The sequence below is a fragment of the Nerophis lumbriciformis genome, linkage group LG12 (genome assembly GCF_033978685.3).
Source record: "Nerophis lumbriciformis linkage group LG12, RoL_Nlum_v2.1, whole genome shotgun sequence".
Classification (NCBI taxonomy): Eukaryota; Metazoa; Chordata; class Actinopteri; order Syngnathiformes; family Syngnathidae; genus Nerophis; species Nerophis lumbriciformis.
The window spans coordinates 4,401,066-4,425,924 of NC_084559.2; the positions used below are offsets into that span (position 1 = coordinate 4,401,066).

The following is a 24,859-nucleotide window of genomic DNA, read 5'->3' on the forward strand; positions in this document are numbered from 1 at the left end:
TAGAACATTACACACGGCGCTCAAAAATCTATCAAAACGTTTTAGTACGACTTTGGTAAGCTATGAAGCCACACCGCTTGATGGATTGTACTGTGCTTCAACATAGGAGTATTATTATGGTGTGTGTATAAGGTAAGACATATTATCTGGAGTGTTGTTTTGCAATATTATGCAAAAGAGACTCTTCTTACCCCTGATCTGTATTTGGGATCTGCATAAGTCCTGAAAATTTGCGCGAGTCCGCCTTTGTAGTCCGTGCTGAGAGAGACGCCGCATCTCAAGGGGCTTTCCTAAATACAATTGAAACTGAATACAATATCGTTTTTGTTACTACATTTCCAATATAGATGTTTATTTAGCATTGCAGGTGCACGTGTACATTATAAATACATGTATACAGTCGTGCTCATAAGTTTACATACCCCGGGAGAATTTATGGTTTCTTGGCCATTCTTCAGGGAATATAAATGATAACACCAAAACCTTTCTTCCACTCATGCTTAATGGTTGTGTGAAGCTATTTATTGGCAAACAACTGTGTTTACTCTTTTTAAATCAAAATGACAAAAGAAAGTACCTCCTTTTTTACCAATAAGGAGGCACTTGAAGAAAAATGGGCTGCATGGTCGAGTCGCCAGAAGAAAGCCATTTCTGCGCAAATGTCACAAAGTATCCCGCTTACATTACGCCATACAGCACAGAGACAAGCCTCAAAACTTCTGGAACAAAATAATTTGGAGTGATGAGGCCAAAAGTGAACTTTTTGGCCACTCGACCATGCAGCCCATTTTTGTTCAAGTGCCTCCTTATTGTCCATTTTGAAACAGCCACACCACAAGTCACACGAGTCCTGTATTTCAGCTGAAGTTATTTGTGGATTTTTCTTTGCATCTCGAACAATTTTCCTGGCAGTTGTGGCGGAAATCTTTGCTGGTCTACCTGAATCCCTCATTTTCCACTTCTTAATCAGCGTTTGAACACTGCTGATTGGCATTCTCAATTCCTTGGATATCTTTTTATACCCCTTTCCTGTTTTATGCAGTTCAATTACCTTTTCTCGCAGATCCTTTGACAATTCTTTTGCCTTCCCCATGACTCACAATCCAGAAACATCCGTGCAGCACTGGATGAAAGATGCAATGGTCAGAAACTCACTGACCTTTAATACACACACATTAATTACAAACAAACAGGTCACAGGTGAGGATTGGAACCTTGATTAGCCATTCAAACCTGTTTGCGTCAACTTTTGTGCATGTTATCAGATCAAAGTCGCTGGGGTATGTAAACTTTTGATCAGGGTCATTTGGGTACTTTCTTTTGCCATTTTGATTTAAAAAGAGTAAACACAGTTGTTTGCTAATAAATAGCTTCACACAACCATTAAGCATGAGCGGAAGAAAGGTTTTTGTGTTATCATTCATATTCTCTGAAGAATGGCCAAGAAATCATAAATTCTCCCAACTTATGAGCACAACTGTACATACAATAATGACCTATTATTACATGATTAAACGGTGCAGTATCTTGTCAGCTCATGGGAGGAAAACAACTCTGCTTTGCTTTTATTTCACCCTTTTTAACGTCATAAGTACATACGCAGTAAATCAACCTGCAAAAGCTTTGTTTCCTAACTTTACAACACAAAGAAAAACACATGTGTAATATGGTGCTGGTACTATGTAGTATATAGGAATAACATAGCATCATGTATTATCTAACAGTAGCTCTAATTTGGCAGCATTTAACAGTCAGTGCCACTTGTACAGTATTGTCTTTTTTTGGTTGAATTGTGGATGAACTGCAGGTTGAAACTATTTTTTCCTACCTTCAACACAAAACATTTGGATTTCAGGTCACTTTCATACATTTTCTTTGATGGAGATCTGCTGTCTTTTATTTGAACTGTATCTTCATTCTTTCAGTAGTGCAAGTCCCCCTCAGACCTGTAAGTGACATTAAAGTTTGAAGGTCAACACAGACATACGCGCATCTCCCGTCACAAATATATGGATATGTTGCAAAAACCTTGTCTGAAACTAGAAATTGCCATTGTGTTGTGGGGCAATTTAACCCCCAGGACCTTTTAGGGTGATTTATTTTTTTTTTGCTTTTGAATATGACATCATGCAACACAAATTAATACAACATTAGTGAGATGAAATATGGCTACAGGAGTTTTAAAGGAATTCACTTCAAAATGTCCATTCTTATTATTAGCATGATCTAGACCAGGGGTCGGCAACCCAAAATGTTGAAAGAGCCATATTGGACCAAAAATACAAAACAAAAATCGGTCTGGAGCCGCAAAAAAAGTCTTATATAAGTCTTATAATGAAGACAACACATGATGTAAGTGTCTATATTAGCCTACTACCAAAGGCTGATGCAAATCTTCGTTGACAGAAATGTTGTATTTTGCTGTGGTCTGGAACAACATGGCACACAAACAACTATGAGAAATATTATACATACAGATAGTGTCATGAGACATGCATGCATAAAATACAAATATGACATAAGTAAAGGAATTTAAATGAGCTGAAATATTGAATTATTTAATTGAATTATATTTATATAGCGCTTTTCTCTAGTGACTCAAAGCGCTTTACATAGTGTAACCCAATATCTAAGTTACATTTAAACCAGTGTGGGTGGCACTGGGAGCAGGTGGGTAAAGTGTCTTGCCCAAGGACACAACGGCAGTGACTAGGATGGCGGAAGCGGGGATCGAACCTGCAACCCTCAGGTTGATGGCACGGCCACTCTACCAACCGAGCTATACCGCCCCGAAATATACCTACAAACGAGGCAGAATAATGTACATACAGTTAGCCTAAACAGCATGTTAGCACCGATTAGCCTGCAGTCATGGATTGACCAAATATGCCCGATAAGCACTCCAGCAAATCAATAAAATCAACAAAGCTCACCTTTGTGCATTCACGCACAGCAAAAAACGTTTGGTGGACAAAATGAGACAAAGGAGTGGTATAAAACTATTTAGTAGTCAATTGTACGGAATATGTACCGTACTGTGCAATCTACTAATAAAAGTTTCAATCAATCAATCAATCAATCAATCAGTGACCAAATATGCCTGATTAACACTCCAACAAGTCAATAACATCAACAAAGCTCACCTTTGTGCATTCACGCACAGCATAAAACGTTTGGTGGACAAAATGAGACAAAGGAGTGGCATAAAACTATTTAGTGGTCAATTGTACGGAATATGTACCGTACTGTGCAATCTACTAATAAAAGTTTCAATCAATCAATCAATCAATCAGTGACCAAATATGCCTGATTAACACTCCAACAAGTCAATAACATCAACAAAGCTCACCTTTGTGCATTCACGCACAGCATAAAACGTTTGGTGGACAAAATGAGACAAAGGAGTGGCATAAAACTATTTAGTGGTCAATTGTACGGAATATGTACCGTACTGTGCAATCTACTAATAAAAGTTTTAATCAATCAATCAATCAATCAGTGACCAAATATGCCTGATTAACACTCCAACAAGTCAATAACATCAACAAAGCTCACCTTTGTGCATTCACGCACAGCATAAAACGTTTGGTGGACAAAATGAGACAAAGGAGTGGCATAAAACTATTTAGTGGTCAATTGTACGGAATATGTACCATACTGTGCAATCTACTAATAAAAGTTTCAATCAATCAATCAATCAATCAATCAGTGACCAAATATGCCTGATTAACACTCCAACAAGTCAATAACATCAACAAAGCTCACCTTTGTGCATTCACGCACAGCATAAAACGTTTGGTGGACAAAATGAGACAAAGAAGGAGGGGCATAAAACACGTCTTTCTGTGTACATGTAAACAAACTACGGTGAGTTCAAGGAGCGCCGAAATTAGTAGGACAAAACGGTGCCTGCCAAATAGTCTCATCAGTGAAGCATGCTTAATAAAAAAACAGTGGGATTTCTAACAATTAGGAAGGTTTGTGTCATGTTTGTTCTCCTACAGAAAATATATTAAAACAAAAAATAATTATTTTTCTTCATCTTTTTCCATTTTCACACATCTCTGACAGAGGTCCAGGGAGCCACTAAGGAGCCGCTAAAGAGCTGCAGGTTGTTAACCCCCCCTCCGATCTATATGATGATGTAAAGCTGTTATTTTATAATGCTTCTTCCATGAAAACCAAACAAATCCAAGCATTTCCCTTTGAAATACGTGCAAATCTTCTTACAGGTGTAATTTGACCACTCAGCACCACCAGAGTACCATCAAGTATCATTACGTTCTTATCAGACCCATAAGTTATTTGAATATCAAAAACCTGCCAACAACATGAAAGCTAAAAAAAAACATGTTAATCAGTTGGTGGGACATTGTGTGGATGTGGTTACGTATAATGATTGCATGTGCATGTGTGCGCACACCTGCGTGGCTTTTAGAGGACGTCGTATGTACAAGGCTGCAATTTTATGTAAAACATGTTTGCAAATACATGCAAACATAAACATAGTGGGTGTATGCTTGTCTGAAACTACAACAAATCTACCAAGTCCAGGCAGCCTGTTTTGATAAAAAGATCAAAGATGCTCTGCCAGGCAACCAATTAAAGGCCTACTGAAACCCACAACTACCGACCACGCAGTCTGATAGTTTATACATCAATGATGAAATCTTAACATTGCAACACGTGCCAATACGGCCGGGATAGCTTACTAAAGTGCAATTTTAAATTTTGCGCGAAATATCCTGCTGAAAACGTCTCGGTATGATGACGTCTGCGCGTGACGTCACGGATTGTAGAGGACATTTTGGGACAGCATGGTGGTCAGCTATTAAGTCGTCTGTTTTCATCGCAAAATTCCACAGTATTCCGGACATCTGTGTTGGTGAATATTTTGCAATTTGTTCAATGAACAATGGAGACAGCAAAGAAGAAAGCTGTAGGTGGGAAGTGGTGTATTGCGGGCGGCTGCAGCAACACAAACACAGCCGGTGTTTCATTGTTTACATTCCCGAAAGATGACAGTCAAGCTTTACCATTGGCCTGTGGAGAACTGGGACAACAGAGACTCTTACCAGGAGAACTTTGAGTTGGATACCAGACGCGGTACCGTGAGTACGCATGCAGCTGCGGCTTCCACACATTTGATCGCTTGCCCGTACGTGCATGCCGCTATGTGCATGTCACGTACGTAACTTTGGGGAGCCGGAAATGATAACGTGTGAAGCGAGCCTCTGATGACAGAACTTTCCTCCAGAAGGTATTATCTTTGTCCATGTGATGTCATATGAAACACAAATTGAGCTGTTTGGCCACAATACCCAGAAATATGTTTGGAGGAGAAAAGGTGAGGCCTTGAATCCCAGGAACACCATTCCTACCATCAAGCATGGTGGTGGTAGTATTATGCTCTGGGCCTGTTTTGCTGCCAATGGAACTGGTGCTTTACAGAGTAAATGGGACAATGAAAAAGGAGGATTACCTCCAAATTCTTCAGGACAACCTAAAATCATCAGCCCGGAGGTTGGGTCTTGGGCGCAGTTGGGTGTTCCAACAGGACAATGACCCCAAACACACGTCAAAAGTGGTAAAGGAATGGCTAAATCAGGATAGAATTAAGGTTTTAGAATGGCCTTCCAAAAGTCCTGACTTAAAGGTGTGGACAATGCTGAAGAAACAAGTCCATGTCAGAAAACCAACAAATTTAGCTGAACTGCACCAATTTTGTCAAGAGGAGTGGTCAAAAATTCAACCAGAAGCTTGTGGATGGCTACCAAAAGCGCCTTATTGCAGTGAAACTTGCCAAGGGACATGTAAGCAAATATTAACATTGCTGTATGTATACTTTTGACCCAGCACATTTGCTCACATTTTCAGTAGACCCATAATAAATTCATAAAAGAACCAAACTTCATGAATGTTTTTTGTGACCAACAAGTATGTGCTCCAATCACTCTATCACAAAAAAATAAGAGTTGTAGAAATTATTGGAATATTGGATATATATCATTTTTCATCATTAATAAATGTACCCTAGACAGATCATTTTCAGGTTTTAACACCATCCATCCATCCATTTTCTACCGCTTATTCCCTTTGGGGTCGCGGGGGGCGCTGGAGCCAATCTCAGCTACAATCGGGCGGAAGGCGGGGTACACCCTGGACAAGTCGCCACCTCATGGTTTTAACACCATGAACGGCCAATTAATTTGCGTAATCTGCATTGGCGTCGCATTTGGAAAAGACGAGCCACACTTTAGAACGGTTTCTATTTGGCATGGTTGGGTTTTTGTCATGAATCATTGATGGGGTTGCAAGATTACTAAGAACATGTCCGCTTCTAAATTGCCTGTTTTCCCCTCAAGTGCTAGCAAGTACTCGCCACTCTTAAGTGCTAATTCAAACAGATGTGACGTCACGCGCAACCCAGGCACCAAAACACATTACCAGTGGATCTTACGTGAATTGGTATATATGTCCTGTATATTGTACAGTATTTTGTTTTTGTATATTGTACAGGATTGCTTATTATTTTTATTGGATAGCAGTCTGTTTATTTCAATTCTTAGTTTTATCTTTATTACCTATTGTGTCATTTATTTTTATCCCATATTTGTTCCCACTACCGCACCTTAAGGTGGAGTGCAAATCTTGTTATAGATTGATAGATAGTACTTTATATGCAAATACAATGACAATAAAGTCCATTCTATTCTATTCTATATATGTATACATATATATATATATATGTATACATATATATATATATATATGGGGACGGCGTGGCGCAGTGGAAGAATGGCCGTGCGCGACCCGAGGGTCCCTGGTTCAATCCCCACCTAGTACCAACCTCGTCATGTCCGTTGTGTCCTGAGCAAGACACTTCACCCTTGCTCCTGATGGGTGCTGGTAGTGCCTTGCATGGCAGCTCCCTCCATCAGTGTGTGAATGTGTGTGTGAATGGGTAAATGTGGAAGTAGTGTCAAAGCGCTTTGAGTACCTTGAAGGTAGAAAAGCGCTATATAAGTACAACCCATTTATCATTATCATTTATTTATCATATATATATATATATATATATATATATATATATATATATATATATATATATATATGTATACATATATATATATATATATATATATATATATATATATATATACATATATATATATATATATACATATATATATATAAACATATATATGTATATATATATATACGTATATATGTATATGTATATATATATATATATATATATATATATATATATACACACACATATATATGTATACATATATATATATATATATATATATATATATACATATATATATATATATATATATACACACACATATATACACATATATACACACACACACACATATATATATATATATATATATATATATATATATATATATATATATGACTTACTTTTAACACTTTTGTGAAAAGGGGCTTCTAATGTCGTTTTTTTAATCTAAAACGCTTACCGTATTTTTCGGACTATAAGTCGCAGTTTTTTTCATAGTTTGGCCAGGGGTGCGACTTATACTCAGGAGCAACTTATGTGTGAAATTATTAACACGTTACTGTAAAATATCAAATAATATTATTTAGCTCATTCACGTAAGAGACTAGACCAGGGGTCGGCAACCCAAAATGTTGAAAGAGCCATATTGGACCAAAAATACAAAAACAAATCTGTCTGGAGCCGCAAAAAATTAAAAGCCATATTACATAGAGATAGTGTGTCATGAGATATAAATTGATTAAAAGAAACTAAATGACCTCAAATATACCTACAAACGAGGCATAATGATGCAATATGTACATATAGCTAGCCTAAATAGCATGTTAGCATCGATTAGCTTGCAGTCATGCAGTGACCAAATATGTCTGATTAGCACTCCACACAAGTCAATACATCAACAAAACTCACCTTTGTGCATTCATGCACAACCTTAAAAGTTTGGTGGACAAAATTAGACAAAAAAAGAAGTGGCATAAAACACGTCCTCGAAAGTCGGAGAAAGTTATACATGTAAACAAACTACGGTGAGTTCAAGGACCGCCATAATTAGTAGGACAAAACGGCGCTCGCCAAATACTCGAAATCAGTGACGCATGTTTAATATAAACAGTGTGCTTTATAACAATTAGGGAGGTTTGTGTCATGTTTGTCCTCCTACAGACACCATATTAAAACAAAAAATATATTTTTTCCCCTCATCTTTTTCCATTTTTCATACATTTTTGAAAAAGCTCCAGAGAGCCACTAGGGCGGCGCTAAAGAGCCGCATGCGGCTCTAGAGCCGCGGGTTGCTGAACCCTGGACTAGACTTATAAGATGTTATGGGATTTAGCGATTAGGTGTGACAGATTGTTTGGTAAACGTATAGCATGTTCTATATGTTATAGTTATTTGAATGACTCTTACCATAATATGTTACGTTAACATACCAGGCACGTTCTCAGTTGGTTATTTATGCCTCATATAACGTACACTTATTCAGCCTGTTGTTCACTATTCTTGATTTATTTTAAATTGCCTTTCAAATGTCTATTCTTGGTGTTGGGTTTTATCCAATACATTTCCCCAAAAAATGCGACTTATACTCCAGTGCGACTTATATATGTTTTTCCCTTCTTTATTATGCATTTTCGGCCGGTGCGACTTATACTCCGGAGCGACTTATACTCCGAAAAATACGTAATGCTCAAACAATTATTATGAATCAAAATCAATGTTGTTGTGAATTATTGACTTTCTGAGTTTTGGGGGGGAAATATTGTATAGTTGTTGTCTAGCCATACAAAACAAAGGGAATGAAACATACAAAGACATGAAAAATAACAAAAACCTAATATCAAAGGGTAGATCTGAAGTTCCATCCATCCATCCATTTTCTACCGCTTATTCCCATTGGGGTCGCGGGGGGCACTGGAGCCTATCTCAGCTACAATCGGGCGGAAGGCGGGGTACACCCTGGACAAGTCGCCACCTCGTCGCAGGGCCAACACAGATAGACAGACAACATTCACACTCACATTCACACACTAGGGCCAATTTAGTGTTGCCAATCAACTTATCCCCAGGTGCATGTCTTTGGAAGTGGGAGGAAGCCGGAGTACCCGGAGGGAACCCACGCAGTCATGGGGAGGACATGCAAACTCCACACAGAAAGATCCCGAGCCCGGGATTGAACCCAAGACTACTCAGGACCTTCGTATTGTGAGGCAGATGCACTAACCCCTCTGCCACCGTGAAGTTGATCTACAGATTTATGTGTTGAGAAAGTATAAAAACAATGTTAACATATGACTTACTTATATGAGTGGGACCCTCAAGGGTCCGAGGGACTTATGATGTTTTCTTTATTTGAAATGGTTAATCAAAATCAATGTTGTTGTGAAATGTTGACCTATTAAGTCTTCAATTCTTCTTCTTAGGTTCTGTATAGTGAATGTCAACCTTGGATGATATCATTGCTCTTTCCACCACTCTATCTCTTAGCTCAGCTAATGTCATTCCTTCCACCCACCTTTGCCTTTGTCTTCCTTTTCGACCTTTCCCCTCACAATTTCCAAGCACGATGTCTTTACCTAAGTTGTTGTTTCTTCTCATGATATGGCCAAAGTAACCTAGCTGTTGTTTACTGATCCTGTCTAATAATGAAATGCTTGGTTTAATTTTCTCTAGCGCTTCTTTATTTGAGATTCGTTTTGTCCACGGAATTTTTAAGATTCTGCGCCAACACCACAACTCAAAGGCAAGTGTTTTTCCTGAGTCTTGTTTTTTCAGTGTCCAACTTTCACATGCATGAGTTGCTATAGGGAATATTAAAGTCTGTATTATTTTGATCTTGGTGCTTAGAAGAATGTGAGCATATTATTCAGTTTAATTGTTAATCTTAAGGCTCCAAGTACTTCACATCAAATATTAAAGGGGAACATTATCACCAGACCTATGTAAGCGTCAATATATACCTTGATGTTGCAGAAAAAAGACCATATATTTTTTTAACCGATATCCGAACTCTAAATGGGTGAATTTTGGCGAATTAAACGCCTTTCTAATATTCGCTCTAGAGCGATGACGTCACGTTGTGACGTCACATCGGGAAGCAATCCGCCATTTTCTCAAACACATTACAAACACCGAGTCAAATAAGCTCTGTTATTTTCCGTATTTTCGACTGTTTTCCGTACCTTGGAGACATCATGCCTCGTCGGTGTGTTGTCGGAGGGTGTAACAACACGAACAGGGACGGATTCAAGTTGCACCAGTGGCCCAAAGATGCAAAAGTGGCAAAAAATTGGACGTTTGTTCCGCACACTTTACCGACGAAAGCTATGCTACGACAGAGATGGCAAGAATGTGTGGATATCCTGCGACACTCAAAGCAGATGCATTTCCAACAATAAAGTCAAAGAAATCTGCCGCCAGACCCCCATTGAATCTGCCGGAGTGTGTGAGCAATTCAGGGACAAAGGACCACAGTCGCACGGCAAGCAATGGCGGCAGTTTGTTCCCGCAGACGAGCGAGCTAAACCCCCTGGATGTCTTGGCTCACACCGTCCCTTATGCCACCGAAGATGATCAAGAGAAGAATATCGACCCTAGCTTCCCTGGCCTGCTGAAATCAACTCCAAAACTGGACAGATCAGCTTTCAGGAAAAGAGAGCGGATGAGGGTATGTCTACAGAATATATTAATTGATGAAAATTGGGCTGTCTGCACTCTCAAAGTGCATGTTGTTGCCAAATGTATTTCATATGCTGTAAACCTAGTTCATAGTTGTTAGTTTCCTTTAATGCCAAACAAACACATACCAATCGTTGGTTAGAAGGCGATCGCCGAATTCGTCCTCGCTTTCTCCCGTGTCGCTGGCTGTCGTGTCGTTTTCGTCGGTTTCGCTTGCATATGGTTCAAACCGATATGGCTCAATAGCTTCAGTTTCTTCTTCAATTTCGTTTTCGCTACCTGCCTCCACACTACAACCATCCGTTTCAATACATGCGTAATCTGTTGAATCGCTTAAGCCGCTGAAATCCGAGTCTGAATCCGAGCTAATGTCGCTATAAACTTGCTGTTCTATCCGCCATGTTTGTTTGTATCGGCGTCACTATGTGACGTCACAGGAAAATGGACGGGTGTATATAACGATGGTTAAAATCAGGCACTTTGAAGCTTTTTTTAGGGATATTGCGTGATGGGTTAAAATTTTGAAAAAAACTTCGAAAAATAAAATAAGCCACTGGGAACTGACTTTTAATGGTTTTAACCCTTCTGAAATTGTGATAATGTTCCCCTTTAAACTTTTGAATTTTTTTTTTGGGGGGGGGGTACACTGCAAAAAGTCAGTGATCAGAAACAAGAAAAAAAAATACAAAAATTAGGGGTATTTTATTTGAACTAAGCAAAATCATCATTTTAAATCAAATTATTATTTTTTTCATGCTTGAAGTAAGAAATTATTACTTTAAAAAAGTAGTTTTATACTTGTGAGTGTTGATGACACAGCTTTGCAACAGTTGATATTCTAGTTTCAAGCATGTTTTACTCAATATAGGTCATCAAATCTCAGCAACCAGCTGTAATATCTTACTGAGATCATTTAGGACCAAAACACTTAAAACAAGTAAAACACTCTAACATAAAATCTGCTTAGTGAGAATAATTATCTTATCAGACAGAAAATAAGCAAACATCACCCTTATTTGAGATATTTAATCTTACTTAGATTTCAGTTTTTGCAGTGTAAATATTTCGTAGTGTGTTGCCATAGCCAACAAATGTGTTGTCTTTGACAAAAAGAGCATAAAACATAAAAAAACATAAAATACTATATATCAACTGATAGATCTAAAGTTGATCTAGAGATTCAAGCATTGAAAGTAAGAAAATAAATAATCACTTACATTTAAGCCTTTAATGACTCAAAGCCTTTTGTGTCTTCAAATCTATAACGTTCTTAACATTGAAGGACTCCCTGAGTGTTAAATTGCAACGTGTAAACCTCCGTACTGTGCAAAGCACAATCCATTAGTTGTTTTCTTGAGGCTGTATTTTGAGTTAACTGCATTGCACGGATGAAGGCTGACCTTTCAGAAAAAACTATTAACGTTTATAGTAATCACTGTTCAAATCAAATCAAACTCAATCCACAGAGGGCCGGTGGCGTGTTTAAGGGGTGGTCTCGGGTGGCACGTGCTACCCCAAACAGAGGCAGAACGATTTGAAGCATACAAACATAGCGTAGTAAGAGAGCGGTAGTGGCGGAAGTGTGTTTTATCTAGGGACGTGAACAGTTTTGCAGAGGCTTGTGTGTCGAGTAATGGAGGAGGCGTTTCTGCAAAGCGCATATCGAGGCTTGCTTCATGTAGGGAAGGAGCCGGAAATGATAACGTGTGAAGCGAGCCTCTGATGACAGAACGTTCCTTCAGATGGTATTATCTTTGTCCATGTGATGTCATATGAAACAAAAATTCAGCTGTTTGGCCACAATACCCAGCAATATGTTTGGAGGAGAAAAGGTGAGGCCTTTAATCCCAGGAACACCATACCTACCGTCAAGCATGGTGGTGGTAGTATTATGCTCTGGGCCTGTTTTGCTGCCAATGGAACTGGTGCTTTACAGAGAGTAACTGGGACAATGAAAAAGGAGGATTACCTCCAAATTCTTCAGGACAACCTAAAATCATCAGCCCGGAGGTTGGGTCTTGGGCGCAGTTGGGTGTTCCAACAGGACAATGACTCCAAACACACGTCAAAAGTGGTAATGGAATGGCTAAATCAGGCTAGAATTAAGGTTTTAGAAAGGCCTTCCCTAAGTCCTGACTTAAACGTGTGGACAATGCTGAAGAAACAAGTCCATGTCAGAAAACCAACACATTTAGCTGAACTCCTCCACTTGGGGCAGGGTCTCCTCCCCAACCTGGAGATGGCACTCCACCCTTTCCCGAGAACAATGGACTCGGACTTGGAGGTGCTGATTCTCATCCCAGTCGCTTGAGTGCGAGCTGAAGATCCTGGCCAGATGAAGCCATCAGGACCACATCATCTGCAAAAAGCAGAAACCTAATCCTGCAGCCACCAAACCGGATCCCCTCAACGCCTTGACTGCGCCTAGAAAAAGTACCTCGGAGTCTTGTTCACGAGTGAGGGAAGAGTGGATCGTGAGATCGACAGGCGGATCGGTGCGGCGTCTTCAGTAATGCGGACGCTGTATCGATCCGTTGTGGTGAAGAAGGAGCTGAGCCGGAAGGCAAAGCTCTCAATTTACCGGTCGATCTACGTTCCCATTCTCACCTATGGTCATGAGATTTGGGTTATGACCGAAAGGACAAGATTACGGGTGCAAGCGACCGAAATTAGTTTCCTCCGCCGGGTGGCGGGGCTCTCCCTTAGAGATAGGGTGAGAAGCTCTGCCATCCGGGGGGGAGCTCAAAGTAAAGTCACTGCTCCTCCACATGGTGAGGAGCCAGATGAGGTGGTTCGGGCATCTGGTCAGGATGCCACCCGAATGCATCCCTAGGGAGGTGTTTAGGGCACGTCCAACCGGTAGGAGGCCACGGGGAAGACCCAGGACACATTGGGAAGACTATGTCTTCCGGCTGGCCTGGGAAACGCCTCGGGATCCCCCGGGAAGAGCTGGACGAAGTGGCTGGGGAGAGGGAAGTCTGGGCTTCCCTGCTTAGGATGCTGCCCCCGCGACCCGACCTCGGATAAGCGGAAGAAGATGGATGGATGGACTAGAAAAGTGATGCATTATTATGGACAGATATCCAACAGAGCTGTTATAGGCTGGCCGGGTGATCGAGTCTTTCACTTTTACATGAACTATGAATAGTTATTCGCATAATAGTAAATGGGAATTGCTGCTGTATTAACGATGATAGGAACATATGAATTTATGTTAAATAAAGAAAAAAAACCTCCAAAGGCATCTATGCCTCACCTGGTGTTACAGGTTTTCATCCAGCCTTCCACTTTCTAACGCCCATCCCTTTTTGGGGTCGCGGGGGGTGCTGGAGCCCATCTCAGTTACAATCGGGCGGAAGGCGGGGTACACCCTGGACAAGTCGCCATCTCATCGCAGGGCCAACACAGATAGACAGACAACATTCACACTCACATTCACACACTAGGGACCATTTAGTGTTGCCAATCAAACTATCCCCAGGTGCATGTCTTTGGAGGTGGGAGGAAGCCGGAGTACCCGGAGGGAAGCTGGAGTACCCGGGGGGAACCCACGCAGTCACGGGTAGAACATGCAAACTAACTCCACACAGAAAAATCCCGAGTGCAGGATCGAACCCAGGACTACTCAGGACCTTCGTATTGTGAGGCACATGCACTAACCCCTGTTCCACCGTTCTGCCCTACTGGTTTTCAGTTTAATTTTCAAATGTTATTTTAATTTTATTTTTTTAATTTTATTTTATTTTTTTTAATAATACTGGTTTTCAGTTTTATTAAAAATTAAATATGAAAAGGGATTAAGTCGTTGTCAGAAAAATTGTATGTAAATTATCAAAAAACTTTCCGTTCACTGAGTTCCCAATGAACAGACAAGAGGCTGTCTTTGTTGCACCAAGCAAAGGCTTGGAAAATTCCACTGTGTATGATGGGAGGAGACGGGAGGGGGTTATCTATTGTCATCGAAGACCTGCTCAAGCTGAATCCAGGACTAGCCCAAGCCCGAGGCATCTTTTTCTTTTGTGTTAATGTGACAGAAAACAATGACTGTTTACATACTCCCCATTCCTTTAGAAACGGATGTTATGTAAACAGGGAAAGTCCAAATAAAAAGAGGTGGCGTACAATCTTTCGCCAGAGCGTGGGTGACACTGTAAGAGGTTACAGGTTGACACATTTCTCCTCAATTGAGCAACATTTATTTTTGCCTCTGTTTGATTCTTTGCTTCTTGTCTTGTTTAATAGATGTCATCAGTGTTTGAACCTGACAGTAGTATTTGGAGACCTTTTTTTTTTTTTACCTAACGTTAATTACCTTATCTTTTATGTTATCCTCCTAATGAGAAATCTGTAACAACATTGATCAAAAGACAAGAATTCCTTTTTTTTTTTTTTTTTAAATAAACTTCAAATATCTTACCTGACGTGAATCTCACAGCACGTCAATGCTGAGCTTTTTAACCGCTGTAGTTCTGCCCGCTGCTGTTCATTTTGCAGGCCACTGCTGTGATCAGTGCTGCTCCTTTGCCACTCCCATCCTCTGACTTATGGAAAGTCACGTTGCACTGTGGTGCCAAATCTTGCAACGTCTCTTGCATGATCCTGGAGAAACTTTTGATTGAAATAAAATTTAAAAGGAGTTCAAAAGATGGTCCTATATCAAGAGTCAATATCAAAAGGTTTTCTTCAGACGTACGACGGAAGAAACTTCAAAAGGGACTTACTGAGGGTGCATCTTATAAAGGGTGCCGTCCACTCCAACTGTAATAGTAAGCTGCTGCATGTTGCGGTTCTCTCTTATCTTATCAACAACAGCGGCCAAACCAGCGCCGCAGAGCTGTGCAGCGCGCCGGGACACCACGCTACAAACCTCCTTAACGAGGACGCTGTCATCATACGTGGACGTGACAAGACCAAGGTGCTGCAGGATGCAACGGACCTGCCTCATTGCCAGACGGTCACTGTGGGATGAGAGAGACAACACTGATGATAAACACGATGGGGTTTGTACACACATGAATAGTCCATCATTTTCATTGTACGTTTGTTCAAACAGAAAGACACACAATAAAATATTAAAAATGATTTGATTACCGGTAATTAGAATAAGTATTTGATCGTCTACTAACCAGCAAAAAAATTGCTAGGGGATCAAATGAATGAACTAATTTCCCTCAATCAAACACAAATTTGTAACCACAATTTAAAGTGTTATATCTGGATTTTATTAATTGATATTTAGTTTATATTAGAGATGTCCGATAATATCAGACTTATCGCCGATAAATGCTTTAAAATGTAATATCAGAAATTATCGGTATCAGTTTCGAAAAATAAAATTTATGACTTTTTAAAACGCCGCTGTGTAGTGAAGTGAAGTGAATTACATTTATATAGCGCTTTTTCTCAAGTGACTCAAAGCGCTTTACATTGTGAAACCCAATATCTAAGTTACATTTAAACCAGTGTGGGTGGCACTGGGCGCAGGTGGGTGAAGTGTCTTGCCCAAGGACACAACGGCAGTGACTAGGATGGCGAAAGCGGGGATTGAACCTGCAACCCTCAAGTTGCTAGCACGGCCGCTCTACCAACCGAGCTATACCGCCCCACGGACACGGACGTAGGGAGAAGTACAGAGCGCCAATAAACCTTAAAGGCACTGCCTTTGCGTGCCGGTCCAATCACATAATATCTACGGCTTACTTGGCATACTTGGTCAACAGCCATACAGGTCACACTGAGAGTGGCCGTATAAACAACTTTAACACTGTTACAAATATGCGCCACACTGTGAAACCCACACCAAACAAGAATGACAAACACATTTCGGGAGAACATCCACACCGTAACACAACATAAACACAACAGAACAAATACCCAGAAGCCCTTGCACCACTAACTCTTCCGGGACGCTACAATATACACCCCCCCCCCCACCCACACCTCACACCTCAAGCTCCTCATGCTCTCTCAGGGAGAGCGTGTCCCAAATTTCAAGCTGTCAAAAAAAATAATGCACTTTGTGACTTCAATAATAAATATGGCAGTGCCATGTTGGCATTTTTTTCCATAACTTAAGTTGATTTATTTTGGAAAACCTTGTTACATTGTTTAATGCATCCAGGCATAATAATGTGTTAATTCCATGACTGTATATATCGGTTGATATCGGAATCGGTAATTAAGAGTTGGACAATATCATCAAAAAAGCCATTATTGGACATCTCTAGTTTATATGTTCAAATAAAGCTACCAAAATGGATGGACTGTAAATAGACAAAAACAAAGAAAATCAACAGGAAATCAGATCACTATTTCTCTCACTTTATGTGCGCTGTGGCAAGCGGTTACCCAGCTGGTACATAATGATCAGAAATTGTCAGTACTAGAACACCGCAAGGGTAATTGGCATGTTCGCTACATGATACTGCACCTGTTTTTTAATTAAAATGTTCAATACTATATTTGTCAAGTCACATGCTGGCACAGCATGATAGCTGGTATAGCATGATGATGAAACCACACACATGCCACCTTTCAACTTACATCAAAAGTGCAGACTTCATGTGGATATAACTACACTGCACAAACTGAAATCTAAGTAAGATGAAATATCTCAAATAAGGGTGATATTTGCTGATTTTCTGTCTGATATGATCATTCTTCTCAATAAGCAGATTTTATGTTAGAGTGTTTTACGTGTTTTAAGGCAGGGGTGTCAAACTCAAATACAGAGTGGGCCAAAATTTAAAACTGAACAAAGCCGCGGGCCAAGGTTGAACAAATTAACTTTTTTGATAGGGACCCAAACAAGTTTTGCATTAAATATTGAACAAGCAAGGCTTATATAACTGTATAGTGACATGCAAAATCGAGTTTCAAATAATAATAATAATAATTAAAAAATATCAATGGCATATCAAATACAATTTAAATAAAAATGTAATGCCTCTTTTCTATTTGCAGCCTTCTGAGGTAAATATCAACATTAACTTTTTCCACAGGCTAATAAATTTGAAAATACCGGTAAAATAATGAATAAACCAACCATTCAGGACTTTAAACTGCTCAGTTTGCAACACACTGATCTAATCTGATGTGCCCAAGCCAGATACCTGCCATCTTTTCTTGGATGCTAGTTCATTAATGTCGGGGCTCAGGCTTTGAGCTGAGGCATCTATAATTATCGAACGAAGGTGTTCATCAGTCATTATATCTCGTATTCCACAGTCTTGGGGGCGTGCCTTACAGGCACTGCTTTTAACGTCCTCTACGAGTTGACGTCACGTCCGCTTTTCATCCCTTCTAACAACGTGCCCGCCCAGTCACAAGATGTGAGCGGCTCCTGTACGCACACACACGTAAATGCAAAGCATACTTTATCAACAGCGATACAGTTTACACTGAGAGTGGCCGTATAAGCAACTTTAACATTGTTAAAAATATACGCCACACTGTGAATCCACACCAAACAAGAATGACAAACACATTTTGGGAGAACATCCGCACCGTAACACAACATAAACACAACAGAACAAATACCCAGAATCCTTTGCAGCACTAACTCTTCCGGGACGCTACAATATACACCCCCGCTACCTCCAACCACCCCCCTCCCCCCGCTTCTGGGCCACAACATTAGGTACACCTAGATTTCATATTTCATTCATTCACAACTCCTCCAACACGAACATTATTGTTTTTGCATTTTTGGTTTCTTATTAAATAACTTTTTCAAATACATTCAATCTTGCACGTGGAAACTTTAAGTGTGGGCTTTAGTTGATACAACACTCCCGTCAGGGGATGCATTCTACGCCGGGGGTGCATTATCCGGCACAACACCTGGAACCTGACGCTACAAGGTGTGTGCATGTGTGTGTGTGTGTGTGTGTGTGTGTGTGTGTGTTTGGGGGTGGGGGGGTTGGATGTAGCGGGGGTGTATATTGTAGCGTCCCGGAAGAGTTAGTGCTGCAAAGGATTCTGGGTATTTGTTCTGTTGTGTTTATGTTGTGTTACCGCAGGCCGATATTATCGAACATCTCTAATCCTCACCTTTCAATTTGTGACAAAAATCTTGTCGCAAATATGCCCCGGGTCTTGAGTTGCTCAGACAGTTTGCCTCTGAACAGCAAACCCTTGGCAGTGAATTCCATTAGCACGTGTCTCACGATCTCACCAAGGTACATTCCACTAATCATCTTCTCGTACCTGGAAGAAAAAAAACAGCACCAATTAAGACTCATCACATTTATTATTTATGAGATTTGATACTAAAATAATTATTAATGCTGATCTCAAACTTTATAGGCAAACTTACCGTTCTATTTCTTTTTTATATTCAGTTAAAATTAGGGCTGTTAAAGTTAGTGCGATTAATCACAAAAAAAGTTGGCATTCATCATGTATAAACACTGAATAATTAGGCAATTTATTTTGAGTGCACATGCTACTTCTTTTGTGTTACTGTGACTGAAAACAATGACTGTTTACATACTCCTCATTCCTTTAGAAACAGCTGTTGTTACGTAAACAGGGAAAATCCAAATAAAAAGAGGTGGCGTACAATCTTTCGCCAGAGCGTGGGTGACACTGTAAGAGGTTACAGGTCGACACGTTTCTCCTCAATTGAGCAAAATTGAATACTGCCTCTGTTTGATTCTTTGCTTCTTGTCTTGTTTAATAGATGTCATCAGTGTTTGAAGCTGACAAATAATAATTTGAATATTTATATGGCGCCCCAGAAAACTAACTAACTATCTTTATTGCACCTGAAAAAAGTTTCTAGCTACCATTTTTAAGAAAAAGCGACCTAAGATAGTAAGCAGCGGTCGCTGATTACTGCTGGACACGCGGCAACTTCTCATATATAGACTTTGGAAATTCACAGCATATCAATAAAATATTTTCCCGTCCTGTACCTCTGTTTTCCAGGATGATTCGAGGACGCATCAACGACACAATCAAACTGCGTGATGAAGTCGTCCATTTCGCCATTTTCACCGAATGCCCCCCATTCCATATTGACACACATCTGGCCATCATCACCATCAACCACTTCTATGTTCCGCATCTCTTCCATGTAGCAGACATTGGTCCCTGTGCCTGAATGGGAGGAAGGTATAACATTGAACGTCATGCAAATAACAATAAATCAATGGGAGTTTCAGTACAACACATTTTCTTATTCAGAGAAACACAATCTTGGCTAAAAAAATGATGACAAACTTACCAACAATGAGTCCCACCTCACACTTGGGGTCCTCATAACCACAGGTCATCATGGTTCCTACTGTGTCATTAACTACAGCCACAAAAGTTAAGTTGAATTCCTGCAAGTTGTGACAAAACACGAATAAAAAAGGGCTCTAAGTAGGGGTTATAGGTACTGTAACTGGGATCTATCGGATCGGAACACCAATAGTTCTGAGTACTATCTTAACCAATGTTTGACTACATTTATATTGAGGATCTACAATTAGTTGCATTCGATTTGACATGCACTTTTGTTTTGTAAAAGCACATTCATGGCTAATTTGTCAGTGTTGACTTCATATTCTGAAATCACCATTTCAAAAAAGCACACTCCACTTCAAAAAAACAGCATAAATGTTAATAACTTTTATGAAAAAATAATCATAAAATATATTTTGACTAATTTGACAAAAAGGTATACCGTATTTTTCGGATTATAAGTCGCAGTTTTTTTCATAGTTTGTTCGGGGGTGCGATTTATACTCTGGAGCGACTTATGTGTGAAATTATTAACACATTACCGTAAAATATCAAATAATATTATTTAGCTCATTCACGTTAGAGACTAGGCGTTAACATACCAGGCACGTTCTCAGTTGGTTATTTATGCCTCATATAACGTACACTTATTCAGCCTGTTGTTCACTATTCTTTATTTATTTTAAATTGCCTTTCAAATGTCTATTCTTGGTGTTGGATTTTATCAAATAAATTTCCCCCAAAAATGCGACTTATACTCTAGTGCGACTTTTATATGTGTTTTTCCTTCTTTATTAAGCATTTTCGGCCAGTGCGACTTATACTCGGGAGCGACTTATACCATACTTGCCAACCCTCCCGGATTTTCCGGGAGACTCCCGAAATTCAGCGCCTCTCCCGAAAGCCTCCCGGGACAAATTTTCTCCCGAAAATCTCCCGAAATTCAGGCAGACTCAGGTCCATGCGGACCTGAGTCCGCATGGACAAAATAAACAGCGTACCTGCCCAATCACGTTATAACTGTAGAATGATGGAGGGCGAGTTCTTGGTTTCTTATGTGGGTTTATTGTTAGGCAGTTTCATTAACGTCCTCCCAGACCCAGCGCGGCAACAACACACAACAACAGCAGTCACATCTACCGTAAAGCAGTTTGTCTGCCGTAAACAGCAATGTTGTGACACTCTTAAACAGAAAAATACTGCTATCTAGTGCATTTGATGAAAGCACTTTTGTGCGTGCCACACAGCAATGCATCATCAGCATGGTTAGAAAAATAGTGACAGAGAATAGAACAAGGATGGACAATTCAACCCTTAACTCAACAATGAGTAGATGAGTGTTATCTGTGTGTGTATGTGTAAATAAATGAACACTGAAATTCAAGTATTTATTATATATATATATATATATATATATATATATATATATATATATATATATATATATATATATATATATATAATAAAATAAATATATATTTATAGTTAGAATTCACTGAAAGTCAAGTATTTCTTGTACATATATATATATATATATATATATATATATATATATATATATATATATATATATATATATAATATGAAATACTTGACTAAGTGAATTCTAGCTGTAAATATACTCCTCCCCTCTTAACCACGCCCCCAACAACGCCCCGCCACCAACCACGCCCCCCCCCCCCCCCCCCGAAATCGGAGGTCTCAAGGTTGGCAAGTATGCTTATACTCCGAAAAATACGGTATGTAAGAAAAAATGACTGCAATTTTCAGCTTTGTCCACTCCACATTATATCATAAGCAATGTCATCACCTTCTTTGAAATTCTGTTACCGAAAACATTTTCTAAACAACATTATTTAATAAAAATGTGATTTAACTGTTTTATTAGAACGTTAATAAACCACTTTAAATGAATAATTAAAAATATGAAAAGATCAATTATCTTGACATTTACCATGGTTTTCAATGTCAGACAATACAATCAAATAATATTTTGACATAATGCTGTGTGTACTAACCTGTTGGCGTTGCACAGCATCCTTGAGTAATTTAACGACATCTTGTCCCTCACATCCACTAGCTTTGAAGCCTTTCGTCCACTTTAGAAGAATGCCCTGAAAATAACACACATTCACCTGTAATTCAATATGTACAAAGCAAGACAACTACCAGACTTTACTCTCATTGTTTCAGGTTATTGGCTTAAGTCTTACTGCATGAAGTATACCTTTATCTATACTGTATGGCTTTATGTGTGATAAGGCATGTCATGCTTAATGCAGTGGTTCTTAACCTTATTGGAGGTACTGAACCCCACCAATTTCATATGCGCATTCACTGAACCCTTTAGTGAAAAAATAAATAAATAAAAAATTCTAATTCAAGACAAAGTTGTATGTTTTTTTTACTGGTGCACAAAATGAACCGTGCATGAACATCCCCTTGTTCAAAGAACAAAACCAACACAAGAACTCACAACAAATTACACATCTGCAAATCAGATGGAAAGTTAGAGGTAACATTGTTTGGGGGTATCCATAATACGCCGATAGGGAGAAGTTTTTATTTACACGATGAGTTGGGTGTGTCTTGACCTCCGCGGCGCAGGCTCTGCCGAACCCCTGAGGCCGGCTCACCGAACCACTAGGGTTCGATCGAACCCAGGTTAAGAACCAATGTGCTAAGGCATAATGGCTGATAACGTGACCTCAGGATGCAGAGACAGAAGGCGACGTGGAGGTAGAAGACTTTAATTAGTCTAATAAAGAACCAAAGAGTAGCAAACAAATTTCTAGTGGCATGTAGCAGCAGCCGAGCCACACATGCACACGGACAAAAGCCAATAATCAAGGAGCAACAGCTAAACCTAAATAGATTTGATTAACCAATAGCAAAAAGGTAAGCATACAAATAGAACGTGAAGGTGCAACAAAATAAGACCACCAGGACAGGGAATGCTTCAAAAACTGTCACAGAGACTGTGACAAGGTATACCGTATGACTTTATGTGACATCAACAGTGTTGGGACTAACGCATTACTTTGTAACGCGTTATTTTCGGCGGTAACTAGTAGTCTAACGCGTTATTTTTTTATATTCAGTAACTCAGTTACCGTTACTACATGATGCGTTACTAATAATGCAGTATCGGCTAGAAACAGAAGATCTGAGTGTGTTTTATTGGAGAGCTGCGGTTATTTCCTTCCGAATCTTCCTGTGTCACAAGGGAGAGAAGAGGCGCGCTGTGGGGGAGGCTTGGGCGTGTCTGTGTTTACTAACAAGACATCATGGCGGAGCTGAAGTCGAGTTCCTTAAGATGGAGATATTCTCACTACTTTTCTTTTGTCGAGCACAAAGAAAAGAACATTTTAGTAAAATGTAAGTTGTGTCTTGGATCAAAGATCCTATCTACTGCCGAAACAGCAATTAAAATCTGCTGAGACAGCTACAAAAGCAACATGCTTCGACGAAGCTAGTAAAGAGAGACACAGACTCCGATGCCACTTCACCTCCACCGCCACCTAAGGTACTGTTAGCCAGGACAACATTGATAGAGCCATTGCAGCGTGTGTGCTATAAGACATGCAGGCTAGTTCTACAGTGGAGTCACCCGCTTTCAGGCAGCTAATTAGCATGATAGCGGCATCAAACAGCAAATGGCACGGACAGTGAGTACATAAAAATGGAAAGCGAGCTAAAGAAAACTCTCCAAACTCTGCCTCTGCTCATCATTCAGCACTGAAGGTACACACACACTGTCAATTCTCTTATATACTCTTTCATTCTAGACTTCTGGAGTGTTTGATTATCACATCACTCTAGATGTATAGACTACAAAGTTCACAAACTTAAAGAGGGATCTAGTGGGCCAGGCCAATCTTTCCTTATCTCTAAACGAAAACTGGGGAAATGCGTACAGTGTTCTGGGCTTCAGTATAGTGTTGATCTCCTGAAGACATGGTTTTATTTCTGAATTCCTTGAGAGAAAAAATGCCTGGTTAGGCTTTGTGTATGTCATGTGTGCCTAACTAAATAGTTACTTTTCACAGTAACGCATTACTTTTTGGTGTAGGTAACTGAGTTACTTTTGAAATAAAGCAACTAGTAACTGTAACTAGTTACTGGTTTTCAGTAACTAACCCAACACTGCGTACAAGAAGCCGTAAGAGGGCGGGATGTGGAAGTATTATTGTAGCAAAATGATTTGCAAGCATGTATCTCTGTGCCTACATTTAATCCACCACAGAGGACACTACGCAATTTAAACCAACCAGAAAGAGATGTGGGACAGACAGACAACTTAAAACACACTTAACGCCGATCTACAACACACGTACACGGATCTGGATGCCACAATAACACTTCCATAACGTGATATACTGTGTAAAATACATTAGAAAGCTGGCGCTTTTTCGGCATCTGTGCAAATCTTGCCTTTAAATCAAGATAAATGACTTTATGCTTGGGAGCAAACGACAAAAATTATGTGAAACAACCTCACCTGATCCAATTTGCTTTGGTGAAAGGGGAAAGAGAATGTAAATCCCAAAGGTAAGGATGCTCCACTCATGCCCCTATTTTCCAGAAAGTTGGCCATGCACTCCACAATGTGGGTGAAAAGCTGAAGAAAGAAATATGCAAGTTATTTCCTCCATTTATGCTTGTATCATACCTGCTAACTTTTGAAATCAGAAAAACCTAGTAGCCAGGGTCCAGGGGCCGCAGGCCCCGGTAGGTCCAGGACAAAGTCCTGAAAATGATTATTAGCATTCAGACAGGTTAAAATGTTGCTAAAACCATCACTTTTCTATCAGTCACAGTGACTTTTCAAAACAAAAATATTACAGCAAAAATCATATGGGTTGATTGACATGTTTATTCTGTAAGCTAACTTCAATAGTTTGAAATTATTTT

The 24,859-nt window shown here is 39.7% G+C and overlaps 1 protein-coding gene across 2 annotated transcripts in view; it reads right to left on the bottom strand.

Moving 5' to 3' along the window:
- Positions 1–1,437: 1,437 nt before the first annotated feature.
- LOC133623026 (hexokinase-2-like) overlaps positions 1,438–24,859 on the bottom strand; it is a 115,360-nt gene continuing 91,938 nt past the window's right edge. For both annotated transcript variants that reach the window (XM_061985938.2, XM_061985937.2), the window contains 8 exons: positions 24,447–24,566; positions 21,964–22,059; positions 19,944–20,043; positions 19,633–19,816; positions 18,767–18,922; positions 15,436–15,672; positions 15,132–15,322; positions 1,438–1,946 (listed from right to left, as the gene is read on the bottom strand). In XM_061985938.2, coding sequence (XP_061841922.1) covers positions 15,169–15,322; positions 15,436–15,672; positions 18,767–18,922; positions 19,633–19,816; positions 19,944–20,043; positions 21,964–22,059; positions 24,447–24,566 — 1,047 coding nt within the window. In that variant the 3' untranslated portion in view covers positions 1,438–1,946; positions 15,132–15,168. The remainder of the gene's footprint in view (positions 1,947–15,131; positions 15,323–15,435; positions 15,673–18,766; positions 18,923–19,632; positions 19,817–19,943; positions 20,044–21,963; positions 22,060–24,446; positions 24,567–24,859) is intronic.